The sequence below is a fragment of the Antennarius striatus genome, chromosome 6 (genome assembly GCF_040054535.1).
Source record: "Antennarius striatus isolate MH-2024 chromosome 6, ASM4005453v1, whole genome shotgun sequence".
Taxonomy (NCBI): Eukaryota; Metazoa; Chordata; class Actinopteri; order Lophiiformes; family Antennariidae; genus Antennarius; species Antennarius striatus.
The window spans coordinates 7,932,680-7,952,809 of record NC_090781.1 but is presented as its reverse complement, the minus strand read 5'-3'; the positions used below and the strand labels follow the sequence as shown (position 1 = coordinate 7,952,809).

Genomic DNA, 20,130 nt, shown 5'->3' with positions numbered 1-20,130 from the left:
TAAAGTAAATAGAATAAGAACACAGAAGATATTGGTGCAGTGATAACAATAAATATGGTCTTCATATTGCCAGTCTTTAAATTTCCAAACTAGTGTGCAGTGCTTTGGAGCAGTTCATGAATGATGAGCAAAGTGTAGCACCCCCAGTATTTTGCCTGGTCATGGATGTAGTCATGTTGAAACAGTCCTGCAGGAGATGTTTTCAGTTGGATATCAGGGCTTGTCTGAGTAAAGCAGGAATCCAGAGAAGATGCTGTCATCCTCACTGCTGGCGTAAGCCCCATTCCAGTCTCTGAACGTCTCCATCCACACCTGATCGCCCACTGCTAGCCGCAGCACCACGAGAGTGGATGCCTGGTCGATGTCTTGACCATACAGAGAGTCTCGTGTCCTTACCCGCCGTGACCCATTCACCACCAGTGTGGCTCGCAGTGGCTGATTGCGTACGGTGATGTGGAAGGAGAACACGTAAACCCCGGCATAGACGCATGTGAAGCTGTTAGAAGTTAAATTAAAGTGGTTCTCCTCATTGTAGAAGACTTTGTCAAAACGAATAGGGAAGCCAGAAGGAGGGAATGACTTTCTTGGAGAAATACCTACACTAAAGGCTGAGCGTTTCTGAGGAACCCATGATCCCCTTGACCCTTTGAATCCACGGAAACCCCTGTCTCCTCTCATCCCTGTGTAACCTCTTTCCCCTTTTGTTCCAGGTATCCCTCGTAGGCCCTCTGGCCCCTGAGATCCTCTGACCCCTGGTTCTCCCTGTGGTCCAGGAGGTCCTGGATCCCCTCGGACACCCACAGGACCTGGGGAGCCATGCTTTCCATTCATTCCTGGAACACCCATTACCCCTGGGATGCCTGGGGGCCCAGCATCTCCTCTCTCACCTTTCTGTCCTCTCTCTCCAAATGTGCCACACTCCCCCTTATCCCCCTTTTCTCCTTTCGGACCTGATTCAACAGCAACTCCTGGAGGCCCAGCTGGCCCCTCTTTTCCCGGTTCTCCTTTCTCACCTGCATTTCCATTTTGGCCAGGTTCCCCTTTTTCACCACTTCCCCCTTTGACACCTGTCAGCCCTGTTTGACCTTTCTCACCTTTCCAGCCAATCTCACCTGTAAGAGAAGTGAAACTTTGTCAGAACTGTTAAAACAAATGTGAATGTAAAATGATTCAAGGCCACATGTTGAATGTTAATACCTCTTTGTCCTGGTTTCCCAGGGGCTCCAGGTGGCCCATCTATCCCAATATCTCCTCTCTCGCCTTGTTCACCTAAGAAATTGACAAAGTAAAACTCATGTTTAAGTAACCATTCATTCATTTTTTATACCCAATTTTTCCGCTGTTGCGAATTGCAGGGTTAATGGAGCCTATCCCAGCCAACTGGAAGCGTGAGGCAGGGTACACTCCAGGTGTAACGCTATTACACCGCAGAGCCACATGCACGGGCAATTTGAGACCGGCCAAATATTATGAGGTGCATGTTTATGGAGGTGGGAGGAAGCCAGAGAACCCGGAGAGAACCCACACAGACAAGGAAAGAACATGCAAACTCAACACAGAGCGGCACTTGAACTGGGAACTGCCTTGCTATGCGGCGACGGTGCTACCCACTGCGCCACCGTGCCGCCCTTAAGTAACCATATCAAATTATCATATTAGTTTTTTACTTTTGAGGAAGAACGTTTGTCAGCATACAGTTTACCTAGAGGCCCAATGAGTCACAAAACTCCAAAGCCTGGAATTGTTCAGTAAATTTCCAAAGTGAATAAACTCTCCTTGATCCAAATGCTTGGAGGAGAAACACAATGCACACACTACTGCATTCAGTTAGAACTGTTCAACACATTCAGTTGCAGCTCGTTGTACTGACCAGACTTACTAAGTGACAGTATGTAGTGTGGGTGCTCAGACCAATCATCTCATTTCTTTCATTCATTCATTCATTTTTTGTACCACTTTCTCTGCTTTCGCGTTTCATGGGGGTTTCTGGACTCTATCCCAGCAGACTTACTGGCATGAGGCAGGGAAATGCTCCGAACACGTTGCTAGCACATCGCGGAACCACATGAAAAACGAACAACCACTCATGCACACTCACACATATGGACAATTTGGAACCGATCAATCCACCTGAACTACATGTTTTTGAGGCAGGCGGAAGCCGGAGAGAACCCACACAGACATGGGGAGAACATGCAAACTCCACACAGAGCGGCACTCAAACCCGAAACCGCCTTCCTGAGCAGCGACAGAGCTACTGCACCACCCTGCCGCCCCCAATTCACAGTCTTTCTAATATATAACACAATATACCATTGAATTTGTTCTGCCTAAGTTCAATATATGAAAATATAATGTGTTTTTTGTGTTTTTGCATGATTTAAATGTGTATTATATCAATTAAATTTACCTTTGTCTCCCTTAAGTCCCATACGACCACTCACTCCTGGTGGTCCTGGTAAACCAGTGGCTCCAGTAGGTCCTCTTTCACCTGGTATCCCTGGATAAACAACAACAGGAAATGTTGTAGATGCTTAAAACGGACACAAAATACTTGAATTTATTTTCTGCATTTTAACAATGTGCCTTGTACCTTCTGGGCCTCTGTCTCCCTTTGGCCCTCTGGGGCCCCTCTCTGGTGGGCAGCACTCACAGAAGTTAAAGTAGCATTCGTTGTAATCTAGGGTGAAGTTCTCAGGGCCAACACCAGGGGTCTCTGTGCTTTGTGTGTAGTCGTTTGGAATGGCATGACTTGGATAGGTGGTCTTCTCTGTCTTGGGCGGCTGATGGGGCTCCACAGGTTTTGCACTTGGGACTGTCTTGTGAGTCTTGGTCATGCTGGTGGTCAGAGGGCTGTGCACTGTGATCTGAGGAACGGGCTTCTTTGTGTACTGGTACTTTGGTTTCTGTGTTGTTTTACCTTCAATGCCAGACACCACAACCAGTGTGACCACAACCACAGCCACAAGGGACAACTGACAGGAGACAGTCCTCATGCTTGACTGGAATCTGAGAACAAATGAATTTGTACATGACACTTTATGTCTCACTGTCTGCACTAATTTTATTTTCCATCTACAAGGGCCTAGATATTCTAAAAACAGTGGAAACTCAGTAGAAGCAGTTTATCAATGAAAAACACTCACAACCAGTAATGCCACATGCCTTTTCATCAACCATTGTCATTTTACCGTTCTTTTTCCGTGTCCATTTCTTACTATGCTTGTAAAGTTCAGGTTGCAGTTGTGTTTGCTTCTCGGTCATATACCAATGTGACTTCAGGAGTCTTCATTTTGACCATTATAGCTGATTCTATCATCATTAATTAGCTACTTCAGTCACTACCTGCAATGGTAAGTTTCCTATAGAACTGATGGGACATCACTGAAGTTCAGCATGCTGCTAAATGTAAATGTGATTCTTTAAACATGACTTATTTTGTGATTGGCTACCGATTACGCTGACACTCATCTTTCTGTGCAAAATACATGATTTAAGAAGACAGATAACACTCACCCAGTTATGCATAAGTGGTACGGTCATTTATCCTTTCCAGCGGTCGTTTGGAGGCAGACCCAGGAGCTTCAGGTCTCTCTGATATCTCTGTCAGACTTTGGCGAAAGAACAACCTTACCAATGAGGGTGTTTGCTAGACACACAGGGGGAGGTCTGAAATCCATCTATGGCAGGCTGGAACCAACCCAAGAAGAACCACTGTGCTGTGGACCATTCTCTGTACCCCTGTTGTGCAGAAAGGTGCTTTTGTGACACGGGATACAGCGCCCATGAGGAGCAGGCTCTCGTTCTGAGCTAAGAGAGGGGCAAGGGCCATGGGGCAATGGGTCACCTGATACGGGGGGTATTTCTTCAACATCCAACTTGCTATCAAGGCTCTGTGACAGGGACCAGGGTCCTACAACAGCCCGTTTTTCAAATACAGTATTCATTATACAGATAGAACAGGAAAAACGGTATTTTACAGAGCTTTAATATTTAAAATGCCTCTCATGGTTATACAAATTTATGATTTGAAAGCAGCATTTAATTGAAAAAGGCTTACGTCTTATTCTGCAACTTGGCATGCAGCACTGGGAGCTAAGTATGTACCATGTCCTGGTACTTGATAAAGTTCCACAAGGAAGCTTTAGTCTCAAGAGCACTGATAATCTTCTCATTCAACAGTTACTAAACCTGAGCTGTTTGTTAAAAGAACCAGCTAATCTCCCTCAAATCAGTACAGTTGTAATGCTTGCCTGATCACTGTGACAAACCTTCTGCATACGAGCCTCAGAGATTGCTGGCATCTATATTTGCTAACTATGATTCAAACTGTGTGGTCGAACAAAGAGTCATTCTTAAGGTGTAACAAGATAGCGTCGGGTTTTTGTAGAAAAGTGATTTTCTGCTCTCTGTCTGTTCGAAACTCTTGACTTTCCGGTGACAATTAATGCCTGAGCAGCGGACATGCCTGACTTGTCAAAGACTTCATGTCCTCAGAGGGATCTATGACCAGCTATAAGAGAGCAGGAAGGATAGAAATGAAATCTGGTACATAGAGGGGGTTGGCAGGGTGGAGGTATGAGAAAAGCATTTAAAAAAAAATTTTTTTAGCAATCTCTTTCTCTTCTTCTGTGTTGACATGCAGTCCCTGCCTGTGGTTCAGCTGAAGCGTTCATGACTTTCTTTTTATGAATGACAAGCAGATAGAGTGTAAGATATGCACCCAAGCCCTGAGAGAGACAGGTTCCTCCGGGGTTCACCGTGCCTAACCCCGGCGTCTCTAATCTCTATTCAGACCACACAAAGCAGCGGTCATCTTACCGCACCCAGCTGGTCACACAGGACCCAGGTGCCGCTCACCTGCCCGTTCATTCAACACTGGCACCGCCGGTGCTTTCAGTCCCCGTCCATAGACTATAGACTGCAGGATAAGGAAGAGTTAACTTATTCAAAAGGCGCAGCCGAGCAAAGAGAGCACTAAAGATGACTTGGATGGATGGAGGTGTATTTCATTACATTAACCCTATTCATGTAAAGCTGCAGGGAAATGTGTTTAGTGGGAGAAAATAAAATAGAGGTGCGTCTAGTAAGCGACACAACAAACCAGTTATACAAATACGGTTACACATTTTTTATTTTTTTCAGAGAAGTTGTAAGTGCTGCAGAATTATCAGGTATGCACAGACATATCCCACATGGTCAGGCCAAGTATGGTAGCTCCAAAAACACTTTTCCAGACAAGCCACTCTAAAGTTAGGTATCGGTTAATAAAGGGCTCAAGGTTGGTTGTGTCAGCGGAATGTCTGTGAGAATAAAGTTGTTTTACATGAGATTTAAATATGTTGATGGTTCCTCAAAAAGCGGTCAAAAGAGATCTTAAGGTCCAACAGAGATCAGAACTGAATTCCTACAGGATCTCAAACATTAGAGATCAGTGATTTATATGAGTGCATAATTTAAGGTAGGTTTCTCAGGTCAGTGGTTTGTGGGATTTTACCTGATGTAGAACAAGGCAAATCCAAGCTAAAACAGTGTGTCCAGTGTCCAGTTTATACAGTATAATAAGTGATGATTTCCTCCTTTCGGCTTTTCCCTTCAGGTGTCGCCACAGTGAATCAGTTTGCCTCCATCTAACCCTGTCCTTTGCATCCTCTTCTCTCACACCAACTACCTTCATGTCCTCTTTCACTACATCCATAAACCTCCTCTTTGGTCTTCCTCTAGGCCTCCTCTCTGGCAGTTCAAAACTCAGCATCCTTCTACCAATATATTCACTATCTCTCCTCTGGACATGACCTAGTGGAATGCATAATTTTGTTCCTTCAGAGTAAATCCCTTAGAATAAAGCTCCTAGTCATCCAGTCTTTTACAGTCATTGTAGTTACCACAATATTCTACGTTGGTACACATTTGTCTGACATTACATTTGTCATTTGTCACTCTGTAAGTATGATTCAAACATGAAGTTACTCAAGCAGAGAGGATTACGTTTCTAATTCTTCTGGCTGATGATCTTCATTCAGCTGCAGAAGGAAGAACCAGCACTCTGAGGTCATGAGTTGTGATGCGTCATGGGGGCCGTAAATGGATGGTTTATCCACCCCTCCCATCTTCACTCCTGCTACCACAGAACCTACCACACCTCCCAAACAAAACACCCTTTAAAACTAAAATAAAAGAGTCCCTTTGCTCTCAACTGTTCTCCAAAGCCAATTATTTGCAAAATTGCCTCAATCCCCAGTGTTTCCATCTTCTCTGACCTTATGTAGCGGAATAGGTTTTATATGACGTGAAAAAGAGTAGCAAAACTTTATCTTGCTCCCTTCCTGGTGTGTTTCAACATAAGATTCTTGGTACCCTGACAAACATTCCTTTGAAACAGCCACAGACACGTTGATGAAAATGTCCCTCCTGTCTCATGAGTAGACCTCAGAGGCACTGCGATCTAAAACACAACAAAATGTAAACCAGATGGTCACAAGTGGATGAGCATGATACGGGTGTTTTCTCAACTGAATTCAGAAACTTCATTTCATTGTTTGACAAGAGCAACAACAACAGATCGTAAAATGTATTAGTAAAGATTATTCCTCTCAATGACCACTTGGTGGCAGAATTGTGTTTTAAGTTTCCCCACAGGCATCCTTACAGTTACAGACTTGGAATTACATACAATTAATTAATGTAATTACATTCCATTGCAATACACACATATCTATATATACTAGCGGGAACCCATGGAAATTCCACGATAAAACAATAATATCAGACTTCATACCAAACATATGAAAACAAATGTACTGTATTGATATTATAAACCAAGCGCACCCATCACAGAGTTTTCCCACCAGCAGGCAGCGCGTCCTGGTCTGACCCAGAACTGGGGTCACCACCTGTGCAAGGGACGTGAATGTATGAATAATTGTTGTATTGTTCATGCAATTCCTTCCGGCATATGCGCCGTGATTGGTTGGGCGCTGTGATTGGTTTGGCACTTGATTGACAGGTAGTGGGTGGAGTTAAAACGTGACACCATGAGGTTTTCAAGTGAGCTTATTCAAATATATAGGCCGGGATCTTTCCCTGATGGTCTAGTGGTTATGATTCTGCATTCTCACCGTCACGGCCCGGGTTCAATTAATAATAATAATAATAACAATAATAATAATAATAATAATAATAATAATAATAATAATAATAATAATAATAATAATAATAATAATGATCAGCACTTTATTTGTCCTTCTTGGGGAAATTCTTTTTACATTCCCAGTCAGGGAAGAACTTGCAGAGCCCGGATAGCTCAGTCGGTAGAGCATCAGACTTTTAATCTGAGGGTCCAGGATTCAAGTCCCTGTTCAAGCAGTGAAATTTTGGGGCAGCAGTAACTCAGTGTGTAGCTGAGCTCTGGGCACTGGAGGATCAAAAATACAGTATGAACTGGCAGGGAGAGTTACCAGTTCACCGCCAAGCCGCTGCCCTACCTCCCCCTCAGCTGCATGCCCACAGGTGTGTGTGTTACGGGTCTGTACGCACTATATACTGTATACTCAGGTGACTAACCACTAGTGTGTGCTCTTTATGTATATTATATATATGCATGTGCAGTATACACACACACACACACTATATATATATATATATATATATATATATATATATATATATATATATATATATAATGCCAACACATGGTCATATTGATTTAACGCAAATTTTATTGGATACTTATTGGACAATTTCTTCATTTTTTAGCTCCCCTGCTCTTCACCAACAATTACTGTGAGCTAAACTGTGAGCAACTTGTGTGTTCAGGGACTGTACACACTTTAGATGATACAGGCTGACTGCATTTCTGCCTGTCTCACCTCCTCCAGTGCACTTTGACATCAGCTGCAGGGTCATCAGCTGGTGCCACCGTTCACTGATGTTTTGCCTCCTAGCCAGGACACCTCCCGGTGGGGGGGCAGTGTCTTTGTGGGGACGTCTCCCCATGCCACTCCCTGCAACTGATCTAACTGGGGTGTTAAGCCCCAACTGCTGTCCTTCCTTTGTAACCACATCCAGAAACTTGCTTTTTCTGCCTCTTCTGCCAGCTCCTAGATGGCCCTCTTCAGGCTGCGACCAGCCATTCCCGTAGCACGGAGGAGTCAAATTGCAGAACCCCCCACAAAGCCCCTGCATCCGACCTCCACCAGGTGAATAGTTGCGGACCAGCCTCCTACTCTGCACACCTCCGCCAGGTCGCTGTACTTCGACTGCTTGAACTCCTGAGCTCCTGGTATCCCCTCTTCCCAGGGCAGTCAGTTCAATGATTAGGACTTTCTTTGCAGCTGTCGACCACATCACAATGTCCGGCCTAAGAGTTGTCAGCGTGATCTCAGTTGGAAAGACTAGCTGCTTGTGTATTTCCCATCTCTTTCCAGGAGTAAGCAGGCATTCCGATCTTCCCCTCACTTTCTGACCTGCCTCTCCTGGTTTGATGAAGGCGATGTTTTGCCGATGGGACTCAGAGGAGTTGTTTGCCCTGACTCTACATCTTTCCAACTGCCCTGCCAGCTTCCTCAGCACCTGATTGTGCCGCCACTGGAAGCGGCCCTGTGTCAGTGTGATGTTGCACCCTGACAGGATGTGTTAGAGACCTGCCTTGTCCTTGCTGCACAGGTAGCACTTGCTGACATTCTCCCCTTGAGAGAGCTCATCCACCACCATGGTCTTCCTCTGCTCCCTTGTGGCTTTGGACCAGACCTGGACAGGTTGCACCCCGCCCAACCCTGCTCGGCCGACTTGGACTCTCCCCAGGACCTCCTTGTGTTGCAGCCTAGAGACGGCTTGCTCCACTTCCTCCTGGGCTCTCCATTTCCACCCGGTAAGGACAGTCACCGCTGCGACCTTCACCGCTTCGTCTCTGGATTCCCTCAGTTCAAGGACTAGGCCAATATATACAGTATATGGATGCAATTGACTACTAGAGTGTGCTGCTAATTTCCCTTTGGGGATTATGATCAGTATATAAAATAAAAAGATTATTAAAAATTCCAATAGACATATGGCACAAGAAGTCTTTTGTCATGAACGTGTAACTAACTAACTAACTAACTATCTAACTAACTAACTACACCAGGATTTGGCTCGAGTTTTGTGCCTCGCAGGGCTCCAGCGCTTATCGACTCAACCACTCCTGGGCTCATGTTGACTGATTCATAACTCAGATATACTGTTGAGCTGGAAGCTGTGTCATGTGTTAAATTCTTTCTCCATCTCTGATCAACAAAGATTGACGATAATTGCACAATCACTCCAAATACACACAGAACAAGCCTTGACTGATTACACTGAGACCAGGCTGGAAATGAACCCAGTGTTGATGTGGAGTAAATACTAAAAACGAATTAATTTATCTTCACAAAATGACAATGTAAACTTGAAGTATATCCACTAATCATGTTACTACCATGACTGTTGTGTCTAATCTAATCTATGCCTATTATTTGCTCAATGGATGATTTGTAATAGCCAGCTAAGAACCTTTATTTTTATGTTCAAAGAGTCAAGTTCAAGTCAAAATACAAACTGTGGAAAATGTTAAAGTACATGAAGGATAATGAAGTATTGATGCATTTCTAGTATAAATCTATACAGACACACTGTTACTATGACTAGGAGTTTTTAGGAATGACCCTTAGAGTGTGTTTAAACAAGCCCCCACCCAAAACATTATACACTAACAGACAGACGCAAGCACACACACCCTAATGTGCAAACAGTCTTCGCTCAAACCGAGCCCGTTAAATGATACTATAATGGCAGAGTATTGTGTTGTCCCGTCCTTTTCATTATTTTTACGTTTCTACCCAGTCGTTTCAAAGTTCAGGTTGTGTGTGTTCTATTGTGTGTGTGTGTTTAAGTGCGTCTATTGTTGTGTGTGTCTGTCACGGACAGGGGCTGAATAGTTCACTTCAGTTATCACCATGGAGAACTTCATTGTGAAGGCACACACACACACACACACACACGCACACACACACACACACCTGCAGGAGGACAGAAGTAAAGAAAGGCTCCTCGAGTCGACATCAAAATGATTCAAGCCCCTTTCTTTGTTAGCTTTACTAGCAAAACATGCTATCTACCATCTGTGTGTGTTCACGCAAATCATACACGGGAAAATTAGATCTCATTACAACAGATTCTTCATATCCCCAATAGTAAGAAAAGATCATTTTTCTGATTATTGCATCTCGATGTAAATAATGTCTAGTGCTTTGTAGAGACTGCTTTGCTGCCATGACCCAGGGTAAACATAACTCACAGGCAGACACCAGTGTCTGGCAGGATCCCTAAGGAATCTTAGCCCATTCCTTATTAATAAAGGCCTCCAGTTATTCCTGGGTTTATGAGATGAAACCAGAGATTTTTATGCCAGGCGAATGTGAATGACCATCTATCGAACCAGGATATTTCCTGTATCTAACACTAAACTCTGTTTCCTGATGTTTGATGATTCTGTATTGCCCATAGTGAAGCCTGTGCTCCATTCTGTCCCCCCCAGACATACAGCTGTTCTGTAGGCTTGGATCTGGGTGGATCTGAGCCACTGGGACCGACTCGTAGTGAACATCTCGGAGTCGGGGTCTGAAATAATATTTAAATCTAGGACTTAATCGAAGAAGATTTTCAAAAATCTGTTTGGTGATTGGCACAGTGCTTTACCAACATCTGATTGGCAAGCATGTGCTTTCTGAGGGATGACGATCTCACTGTTCAAACTGCAATTTGTTCTTTCAGCTGTATTTCCAGAGCCTTTTAAGAAGCTAAAGTCTGTATATGATTAAAACTTTAGCAAATATTAATATTTTATCACTCTGTGGGGTCTCCTTGTAAACTAAAACGTTGCTGTTGTGATGCTCTTGTGCTTTTCTCTGTGTCACATACCTCCGTCTTTCTGTGAAGTCGCTTCTTCCTCAGCTTTGTTCACAAACCAATGTCAACACAACAGAAATGGTACCCCCCCCCCCCTTTGTGTTTGAGCATGCAGATAGATGTGTTTACACCTTGTCCCTTTAAAGATAATCTTTGACCTTTTCTGTCATGGGACAAAAATTAACATGTCGGGTGTAAACAGGGGCTCGATTGAAACTTGACTTCATTGGCAGGAGAGGAGAGGAAAGAGGGTCTGGGGTGTAATTTGCATGAGTTTTTTTGTGTGCAGGTGGAGAAGGGAGGGTGTAGTAGCGATTGAGTTGCTGGGGAAAAAGAAGGTGGTGGTGTCTGATTACGAGGTGCGTCCTTCTGCTGCTGCCACACCAAAAGTATTTCCCTGCTCCCTCATCCATTGTCAATGTTGAAAATATTGAATGAAGGTTGCACGTGCAGAGCAATTTCCCAGTATGTCAACAGCGATCCTATGGAATAGGTTTGACATGTCATCTCAGTATGCCTGACACCATGGGTGTGGGTGGATTCAGGCCACCTGTGGGCAGCAGGAAAAGCAAAGCCGCTGGGTAATCATTCTTGCGCTGTGTGGGTAGAACTGGTTTGGTCCTCCAATTCTTTGATTTCACATTGCGTGGTTGAGCTCCTTGTGTTAGGAATGCACCATTCGTGATCCTTTCGACCGGAAGAATAACAGACTACATGTTTACAGACATTAATACCAAGAAACCAAAGCGGGATGAGAGAGAGAAGACTTCCCCAAACATGTTTAGATTATTTTAGTGTTTATTTTCTGAATATCGCAGTGATCGACTGCTATCATATATAAATAAAACATTTATTTAGGTTGAGGTTAAAAACGGTCTTGTGACAGGAAACGTCTTGATCTGACATCATCATCATCATAACAATGTCATTTGTTGCCACAAGAGAACAAAAAGATATAAATAACCAATAATCAGTTTGGTAATTGACATTGTAACCAGCTAAGCATTTACCAGTGTACATAAATATAAAAGTCCTTATAAATAACATTAACTTTGAAATAGTGATTAAATTGTAATCAACAAGCCCCTTGACCTAAAGCACAAATCAAAAATAATGACGCAGACGACTAAATGGATGTTTCATCACCCCTAAGAGAAACACTACGTCCTCCCTGCGGCTCATTCCCTCCACTGGTGAGGAAGATGCACCGTCTGTCAGCCAATCAGGAGCTACCCTCTAGTCAGATGGCTTCTGACTGACAATACTTTATGTTTTACATGTGACAACTTTGGGATCAGAGGCTGTTGATGAAGTAAAGCATTCACAGAGAAGCCTAAAAACACAAAGGTGTGTTGTACCAATATTTGCTCATTCTTAGTGGTGAACACACCTTCCTGACACACCGACTAGTCAAAAGATAGAAGATAGAGAGAGGGCTCGGCACAGGTTAATGCCATTATTTCCTTTTATTTCTCACTTTGACCAGGAAATTGATAAATATGGGCCAAACATTCCTCAGCTGTGTGTCATTTTATATTATTTGCATAGCTTAAGCTTCAGCAACACAGTGACTTAAAATGTGCCTGATAATTATTACAACAGAGCATAAAAGGCAACCAATAAAGATAATGGCGGTTCTGATACAAAACCATTGATCAACCAGAGACATTGAGCACATGTCAAAATGTAGAGACGAGTCACAGACGGGTCGCCATCACAGACGAGAAGATGAACACACATGCTTACACTTTGAAGGGGACATCCATCAATTTCACACATCAGTCGACTGAGTACGAAGAATCCAACTCACCCTGTGAAAGCAGCCGCGTGAATCCTTCAGCTTCTCTGCGTGGAAGCTGCGTCTGAAACGACTCACCTCATATTAAAAACACTGAATAGATGGCTTTGTGGTGAGCTGAGGGAGACACTATCCTTTTGCTTCATTGCTGACAGCTGGAGCATCACACAATGGTTGTATTTAATGCTGAAAGTAATGTCTGTCCTAATTTTTTTTGGGTTGTTTTAATTGTCGGAACCCCAATATAATGAATTAAATGTAGCATAAAAGGGATTTCAGGTGCGACCACAGTCGGAAAATGACCCAAATATCCTCCGTGCAGTTTCAGCTTTGAAGTGGAGATGTACTGTATATTTAGCAGAAACTGTTTTTTTTTTTTAAGTTACCTGGTCACAGAGGTGAAGCCAAAAAAAAAAAGAAATAAAGAAGAAGCTAGTTAGTTGTAATGTAGGATCAAGAGATTCAGTGTCTGGACTTGGGAAAAGAAAGTTTAGGATGTGACGTACATAAATTCCCCTTTAAACAGTCACTTCATTATCGTGATGGAAGGAAAGGAAAGGTGCTGTAGTGAGAAGAGCATGCAAATGTAGCGTCCACGTGTGGCCCCATCATGCAAAACCTCACAGGTGGTCCTCGGAGGCTGAATCATCAGGACTTCTGCTGGCATGCAGTCAAACAGGGCACATGGTGAAACAAACAAAAACCACTATCACACACACACACACGTGTGTGTGTGTGTGTGTGTGTGTGTCTAATACCGCGGGTAAGGAGGGGGTGAGGGGTTGGGATGTAAAGAAGACGGTATGGCTCTAATTCCCACATTGTTCCGCTGTAATCTGGGTGTTTTCAGTCTAAATGACTGTTTGGGATGAAGGGGGCTGGGGAACAGGACGGTCCTTTGGGAGCTGGAGGAGTTGAGTTATTGGAAATGATTTCGGGAGTCATGCTAATCCACCCCCACCACCTCCATTTTCACTTCTCCTTTTAGTTCATGAGCGTCATGGTGCTTTCAGGCTGGCCGCCTGTGATCCCAGAGAAAAACTGCAGCGCGAGGTGTACATGTATGGGCACAAACACGTAGGATGTGTAGATCACCATGGCGATGACGGAGAAGAGGATAGAGTTGAAAATAGACTTTTCCCACGGCTCCAGGACGTAGATGCCGGTGATGAGCAGGTACTGGTAGTACAACCAGGCCAGGTACTCCCTAAAGTTCTTGAAGTTCATCTTGCAGACTGGAAGGAGGAGGAATGGAGGATTGTGGGATTCGAGCTGGTAGAAAGGGGGGTGACTGGACAGGGAGGGAAAATGTAGTGAGGGTGGAAAAAGAAAAGAAAAGAAAGAGGAGAAGGGGAAGAGATTGATTACAAGAGCCTCCAGGGGAAGAATACTAGCCTACATATCCTGCTTTCAAAGGTAACAGCACAATGCATTCAAAGTATTTACAAATTTATGTACAGTGAATTTCATGTTGACACAAGTAAACACTCATCTTCTTATCTTGTACTTTCCTTTTCCTTTCCTTACTTGAGTTCCCAAATACATGAGAAGTGAAAAGGCACATTATTACCCAGGGGACATACAGAAGCTGAAGTATAAAACATCAACAAAAAGAGTAGAAGGAAAAGTTTACTAGAGATATTTGAGTACATTTGTTTACAAGTATTAATTTCAATAATTTCCCTTTTCAACCCATGTGGTTTATCCTCCTCCTAATGGGAACCATTACCCCGGAGACAACCGTGTAACCACAATGGAAACTTCTTGAATCAACAAAAATAATCCTGCTGGTTGTGTGTTTATTACCCAGAAGGTGTGAAACAGAATCTGGATCTCTGCAGGGTCTCAGGGGGGCAATCAGGCATGGCCCTAATGGGACCCCAAGGATCCAGATGTGAGAAGCCAATGAAACACATTTTTCTAGGCAACATATCCTCACAGTTGTCTCGGTCAAAACAAACCCGAGGAGGACGCAGCGCGTCTCGGAGCGACAAGTTCAACTGTTTTCTGCTTCTTTTCTTTTTCTTTCCTTTTTCCCTTGAATACATTTACATTAAAGAAGCCGTCCTTTCTTTACGTGGCGTGTATTTTACCCACGGACGTTAACGGAGCCTGTGGGAGGGGTGTGGCCAACAGGTGCGCTCCACCTTGGGTTCTAGAATATACTGTAAATAGAGTGAAAGTTTAAAAACAGGCGCTACGTGCATATGTATGCAGCTTTTCTGCGTGGATCTGTTTTCGTGAATTAGGGATGAATCAGAATGTTTAATAAAAATCTCGACTTTCAAATTTTAACCATAATTCGGAGCCCCCTCCCCTTTTTTTTTGCTGAGAATTGTCTCTAGATAGTATCTGCGTGTGATCGATTTCAACATTACTGTTCAATAATTGAGTTTTTTCTTTTTTTTTAATAAATTCCTATAATATCAGAGTGTACAATACAGCCACGCTCTTTGTTTGACTCACCTTGGCAGCCGATGTGATTCCGTGGATAATGACAGATAATAACAGGACGAGCTGCTGACGACAGCCCGCGTCCCGGCGCTGCTCCGGTGCTTAGTGTAAACGAAAAGCTGTCTCACTAGTTCGCTACTGGCTTAATATGTAGTGGGTCATACACACTGTGGGAACGACACCACACCCACTCTACTCGTGCATTCACTCACGGCTCACCTGGTTCACTGATCATGCAGGTGGAGAGAGACGCCGGAACGCGCAGACAGGAGCGCACCTTTACGCATCCGGAGACGGAAGGGGAGGGGGTGCAGGCTCGGCATCGGTGGGTGGATTTCAGTCGGGTGAAGTTCTCTGCTTCGAACTTTGTTGGGTGCGTTGTCTCACCCATCCTGAGATGCTGCGGCCGCGCCGCTGTGGCGCCTCTGACGCGGGCGCAGCAGCAGCGAACGCGCCGTGGAGGCGCGCTGGTCCACGGCGGCGTGGGGCCGCAGCGGCAGAGAGGCATTGAGACGTCATCTATCCTTGTAACGCGGGTCCTTGTTTGCACAGTTGGTTGTTTTTTTCAAGAGAAACACCGTCAACCTGCTAACCCTACCACCCTGGCCTGCTTTGTGACACGTGGTTAACCTACAGGAGGTGTGACGAGCAATAAATGTTAAGCTGACGTTTTCTCTTAATTATAAGCTCTTTTTTTTTTAAGTCAAAAGAGCATTTATTTTCATACTATTCATACTCATTTGCATTTTTTTTATTTGTAATGACCCAATAATCAATTTGTACCACTATTGTGTTTCTACGGTGATGTTATAATGGACACCATATTGTTTGTTTCTGAGAAGGTGAGGCGTCAGGTCTGACAGTTTTACTTTTTTGTGTGCATCGTAGACAATATTTATTTAATGATCTGACTGGTTTTCCAGCTAAAAGAGAAAGCATCCTACAAGATGCTAATATTAGGCTGCAGTCTCAGATGACTGAAGCTCTCAGTGAATGACTCAGAACAGAAAAACCAGATCCTATATTCATTAGAATATCTGAGGCATTTTGAAGAGCAGAACTGTGAAAGTAATTATGAAGACTGGTGTGAACTTGGAATTTAAATAAAATGTAAATATTAAATCATGCATTGCTTTGTTATTTTGATGCAGACATGAGTGGCATAGCTACAATAAATAGACTGCTCTGCACATCCCAGTCATTACAGCGCTGAGCACATAACTCATAACAGTGTTTTATTAAACCAATAAAAATCCCAATATCTTCTTCTTCTTTTCCTTTCGGCTTTTCCCTTCAGGGGTCGCCACAGCGAATCAATTTCCTCCATCTAGCCCTGTCCTTTGAATCCTCTTCTCTCACACCAACTACCTTCATGTCTTCCCTCATTACATCCATAAACCTCCTCTTTGGTCTTCCTCTAGGCCTCCTGCCTGGCAGTTCAAAACTCAGCATCCTTCTACCAATATATTCACTATCTCTCCTCTGGACATGTCCAAACCATCTCAGTCTGGCCTCTCTGACTTTATCTCCAAAACCTCTAACATGTGCTGTCCCTCTGATGTACTCATTCCTGATCCTATCCTTCCTGGTCACTCCCACAGAGAACCTCAGCATCTTCATCTCTGCTACCTCTAGCTCTGTCTCCTGTCTTTTCTTCAGTGACACTGTCTCTAGACCAAACAACATCGCTGGTCTCACCACAGTTTTGTACACCTTTCCCTTCATTTTAGCTGAAACTCTTCTATCACACATCACACCTGACACTTTCCTCCACCCGTTCCATCCTGCCTGGACACGCTTCTTCACCTCTTTTCCACACTCTCCATTGCTCTGGACTGTTGAGCCTAAGTACTTAAAATCCTCCACCTTCTTGATCTCTTCTCCCTCTAACCTCACTCTTCCACTTGGGTCCCTCTCATTCACACACATGTACTCTGTCTTACTGCGGCTAACCTTCATTCCTCTCCTTTCCAGGACAAACTTCCACTTCTCTAGCTTCTCCTCCACCTGTTCCCTGCTCTCACTACAGATCACAATGTCATCTGCAAACGTCATAGTCCATGGAGATTCCTGTCTAACCTCGTCTGTCAGCCTGTCCATCACCATGGCAAACAAGAAGTGGCTCAGAGCTGATCCCTGATGCAGTCCCACCTCCACCTTGAACTCCTCTGTCACACCTACAGCACACCTCACCACTGTCTTACAGTCTTCATACATGTCCTGCACCGTTCTAACATACTTCTCTGCCACTCCAGACTTCCTCATACAATACCACAGTTCCTCTCTGGGCACCCTGTCATAAGCTTTCTCCAGATCTACAAAAACACAATGCAGCTCCCTCTGGCCTTCTCTGTACTTCTCTATCAACATCCTCAAAGCAAATACTGCATCTGTAGTACTCTTTTTTGGCATGAAACCATACTGCTGCTCACAAATGTTCACTTCTGCCCTTAGTCTAGCTTCCACTACTCTCTCCCATAACTTCATTGTATGGCTCATCAGCTTTATTCCTCTGTAGTTGCCACAACTCTGCACATCTCCCTTGTTCTTATAAATGGGCACCAGCACACTTCTCCTCCATTCCTCAGGCATCTTCTCACTATCTAAGATCCTGTTGAACAACCCAGTCAGAAACTCTACTGCCACCTCTCCTAGACACTTCCATACCTCTACAGGTATATCATCAGGACCGACTGCCTTTCCACTCTTCATCCTCTTCAATGCCCTCCTCACTTCATCCTGACTAATCTTTGCTACATCCTGGTCCACAACAGTCACCTCTTCTAGTCTTTGTTCCCTCTCATTTTCCACGTTCATCAACTCTTCAAAGTACTCTTTCCATCTTCCCATCACACTACTGGCACCTGTCAATAGACTTCCATCCCTATCCTTAATCACCCTAACCTGCTGCACGTCCTTCCCATCTCTCTCTCTCTGTCTTGCCAACCGGTATAGATCAGTCTCTCCCTCCTTACTGTCCAACCTAGCATACAAGTCATCATAAGCTTCTTGTTTGGCCTTTGCTACCTCTACCTTCACCTTACGCTGCATCTCCCTGTACTCCTGTCTACTCTCCTCAGTCCTCTCAGTGTCCCACTTCCTCTTGGCTAACCTCTTTCTCTGTATACACTCCTGTACCTCCTCATTCCACCACCAAGTCTCCTTATCTACTTTCCTTCCAGATGACACACCAAGTACTCTCCTACCTGTCTCCCTGATCACATTAGCTGTAGTTGTCCAGTCATCTGGAAGCACCTCCTGACCACCCAGAGCCTGTCTTAACTCCTTCCTAAAAGTCATGCAACACTCTTCCTTTTTCAGCTTCCACCATTTTGTCTTCTGCTCTGCCTTTGCCCTCTTCATCTTCCTCACCACCAGAGTCATCCTACACACCACCATCCTATGCTGTTTAGCTACACTCTCACCTACCACTACTTTGCAGTCACTGATCTCTTTCAGGTTACACCGTCTACACAAGATGTAGTCTACCTGTGTGCTCCTACCGCCACTCTTATAGGTCACTCTATGTTCCTGCCTCTTTTGGAAGAAAGTATTCACTACAGCCATTTCCATCCTTTTTGCAAAGTCAACTACCATCTGTCCTTCTGCGTTCCTCTCCTGGATACCAAACCTGCCCATCACCTCCTCATCACCTCTGTTTCCTGCACCAACATGTCCATTGAAGTCTGCTCCAATGACAACTCTCTCACTTCTAGGCATGCTCTGCATCACTTCGTGCGAACGCACTTTCCTCCTCTCCTTCTTCGACCAACAGTAATCCAATTTCCACCGGCGCCCTGTAGGTCAACAGCGCCGATGGCGGTCGTTGTTAACCCGGGCCTCGACCGATCCGGTATGGAAGTCATAGGTTTGATTCGCATCTTTGATTTGGCAAAAGTTTTACGCCGGATGCCCTTCCTGACGCAACCCTCTGTATTTATCCGGGCTTGGGACCGGCACAATAAAACACTGGCTTGTGTCCTCTTGCGGCTACATTAAAAATCCCAATATGTACACAGGAAATAAATTACTTTTCCCTTTCTTCCACTGAGTAAGTTTAAACCAGTCGAGAAAACAGTTTCCCAGTTCAAATCCTCCAGTATGAAGCTAAGGAGTTCCCTTTGTTTTTGTGCAACCAGACGTTCAGATGGGGAAATCTTATCTCTGTAAAAGCACATGAGCTGCTGACCTGCTCAATTCCTGCACTCCACAACACCTTGGATTATTGATGTGTAAACACGGTCAATGTCGTGGCACCGCTTAGGCAGGGACACAAAGCCATTTAGTGGCTAAGAGGAGCGTGGATCCGCCACAGACACGAAGGAGACAAATTCAAACGTGAGACCCTGTAAGGTCGTTGTCACGTCTCAATGGTCGTCGTACTTGGAAAGTCTCTTATGATGAAATAATTTAGGTGAAGTGGGCCATCGCTGCAAAGCATTATGGGTCACATGACTTGCAGTGAGGTCAAAGAGGGGTGATCAGAGAACCTCTCTATATGGCTGTGGCCTCCACCTCCCTCACAGACAAACCACCAGAGGGGCTTCGGCTCAAACACTTTCCCAAGTAGATCTGGTTACCGTTAACAACCAACTCAGGTTTGTGAAAAACAAGACACCCCCCCATATCAACAGTGGGTGATGCAGACATTCCTTGTGTCTTTGATTACATCAAGATTCATGTGTTAGAGGTTTGTGTACTTAGGGAACAATACTGGCATTGGTATCAGTAATTTGTTACGAGGGATGATAATTCTGCTGTAGTTTAAACACCTAAAAACGTTTCAACCCTTGATCACTTATGTGACAGCATAGTGCAACATGGCAGAGATGCAGAAGCTGTGAACACAAACGCTCCATGTTTGTCAAGACAGAAAAAAAAAAATAGGACTCACTTATTTCAAGACTTTCAAGGCTTGATTTTATTTTGCCAGTAACATTTTTCCATTTTCAAAA

At 44.2% G+C, this 20,130-nt stretch overlaps 2 protein-coding genes across 2 annotated transcripts; both read right to left on the bottom strand.

The window, feature by feature from the left end:
- Positions 1–85: 85 nt before the first annotated feature.
- Positions 86–6,397, bottom strand: LOC137596577 (inner ear-specific collagen-like). The gene is made up of 4 exons (XM_068317231.1): positions 2,594–6,397; positions 2,411–2,500; positions 1,198–1,269; positions 86–1,112 (listed from the first exon to the last, which is right to left on the bottom strand). Exons 1-4 carry the CDS (start codon positions 2,994–2,996, stop codon positions 214–216), a joined length of 1,464 nt encoding a protein of 487 aa, XP_068173332.1. The 5' UTR covers positions 2,997–6,397; the 3' UTR covers positions 86–213.
- Positions 6,398–11,746: 5,349 nt separating this feature from the next.
- sptssb (serine palmitoyltransferase, small subunit B) lies at positions 11,747–15,367 on the bottom strand. The gene is made up of 2 exons (XM_068317693.1): positions 15,188–15,367; positions 11,747–14,012 (listed from the first exon to the last, which is right to left on the bottom strand). The coding sequence occupies exon 2, from the start codon at positions 13,946–13,948 to the stop codon at positions 13,706–13,708; it is 243 nt and encodes an 80-aa protein (XP_068173794.1). The 5' UTR covers positions 13,949–14,012; positions 15,188–15,367; the 3' UTR covers positions 11,747–13,705.
- Between the last annotated feature and the right edge of the window lie 4,763 nt (positions 15,368–20,130).

Excerpts from the sequence above, each read along its gene's own strand:
- LOC137596577 (XM_068317231.1), bottom strand. The coding sequence starts at position 2,996 with ATGAGGACTGTCTCCTGTCAGTTGTCCCTTGTGGCTGTGGTTGTGGTC. Across the intron at positions 2,501-2,593 it reads GGGAGACAGAGGCCCAGAAG|GGATACCAGGTGAAAGAGGA; the intron begins GTACAAGGCACA and ends TTGTTTATCCAG. Across the intron at positions 1,113-1,197 it reads TGGGAAACCAGGACAAAGAG|GTGAGATTGGCTGGAAAGGT; the intron begins GTATTAACATTC and ends CTTCTCTTACAG.
- sptssb (XM_068317693.1), bottom strand. The coding sequence starts at position 13,948 with ATGAACTTCAAGAACTTTAGGGAGTACCTGGCCTGGTTGTACTACCAG.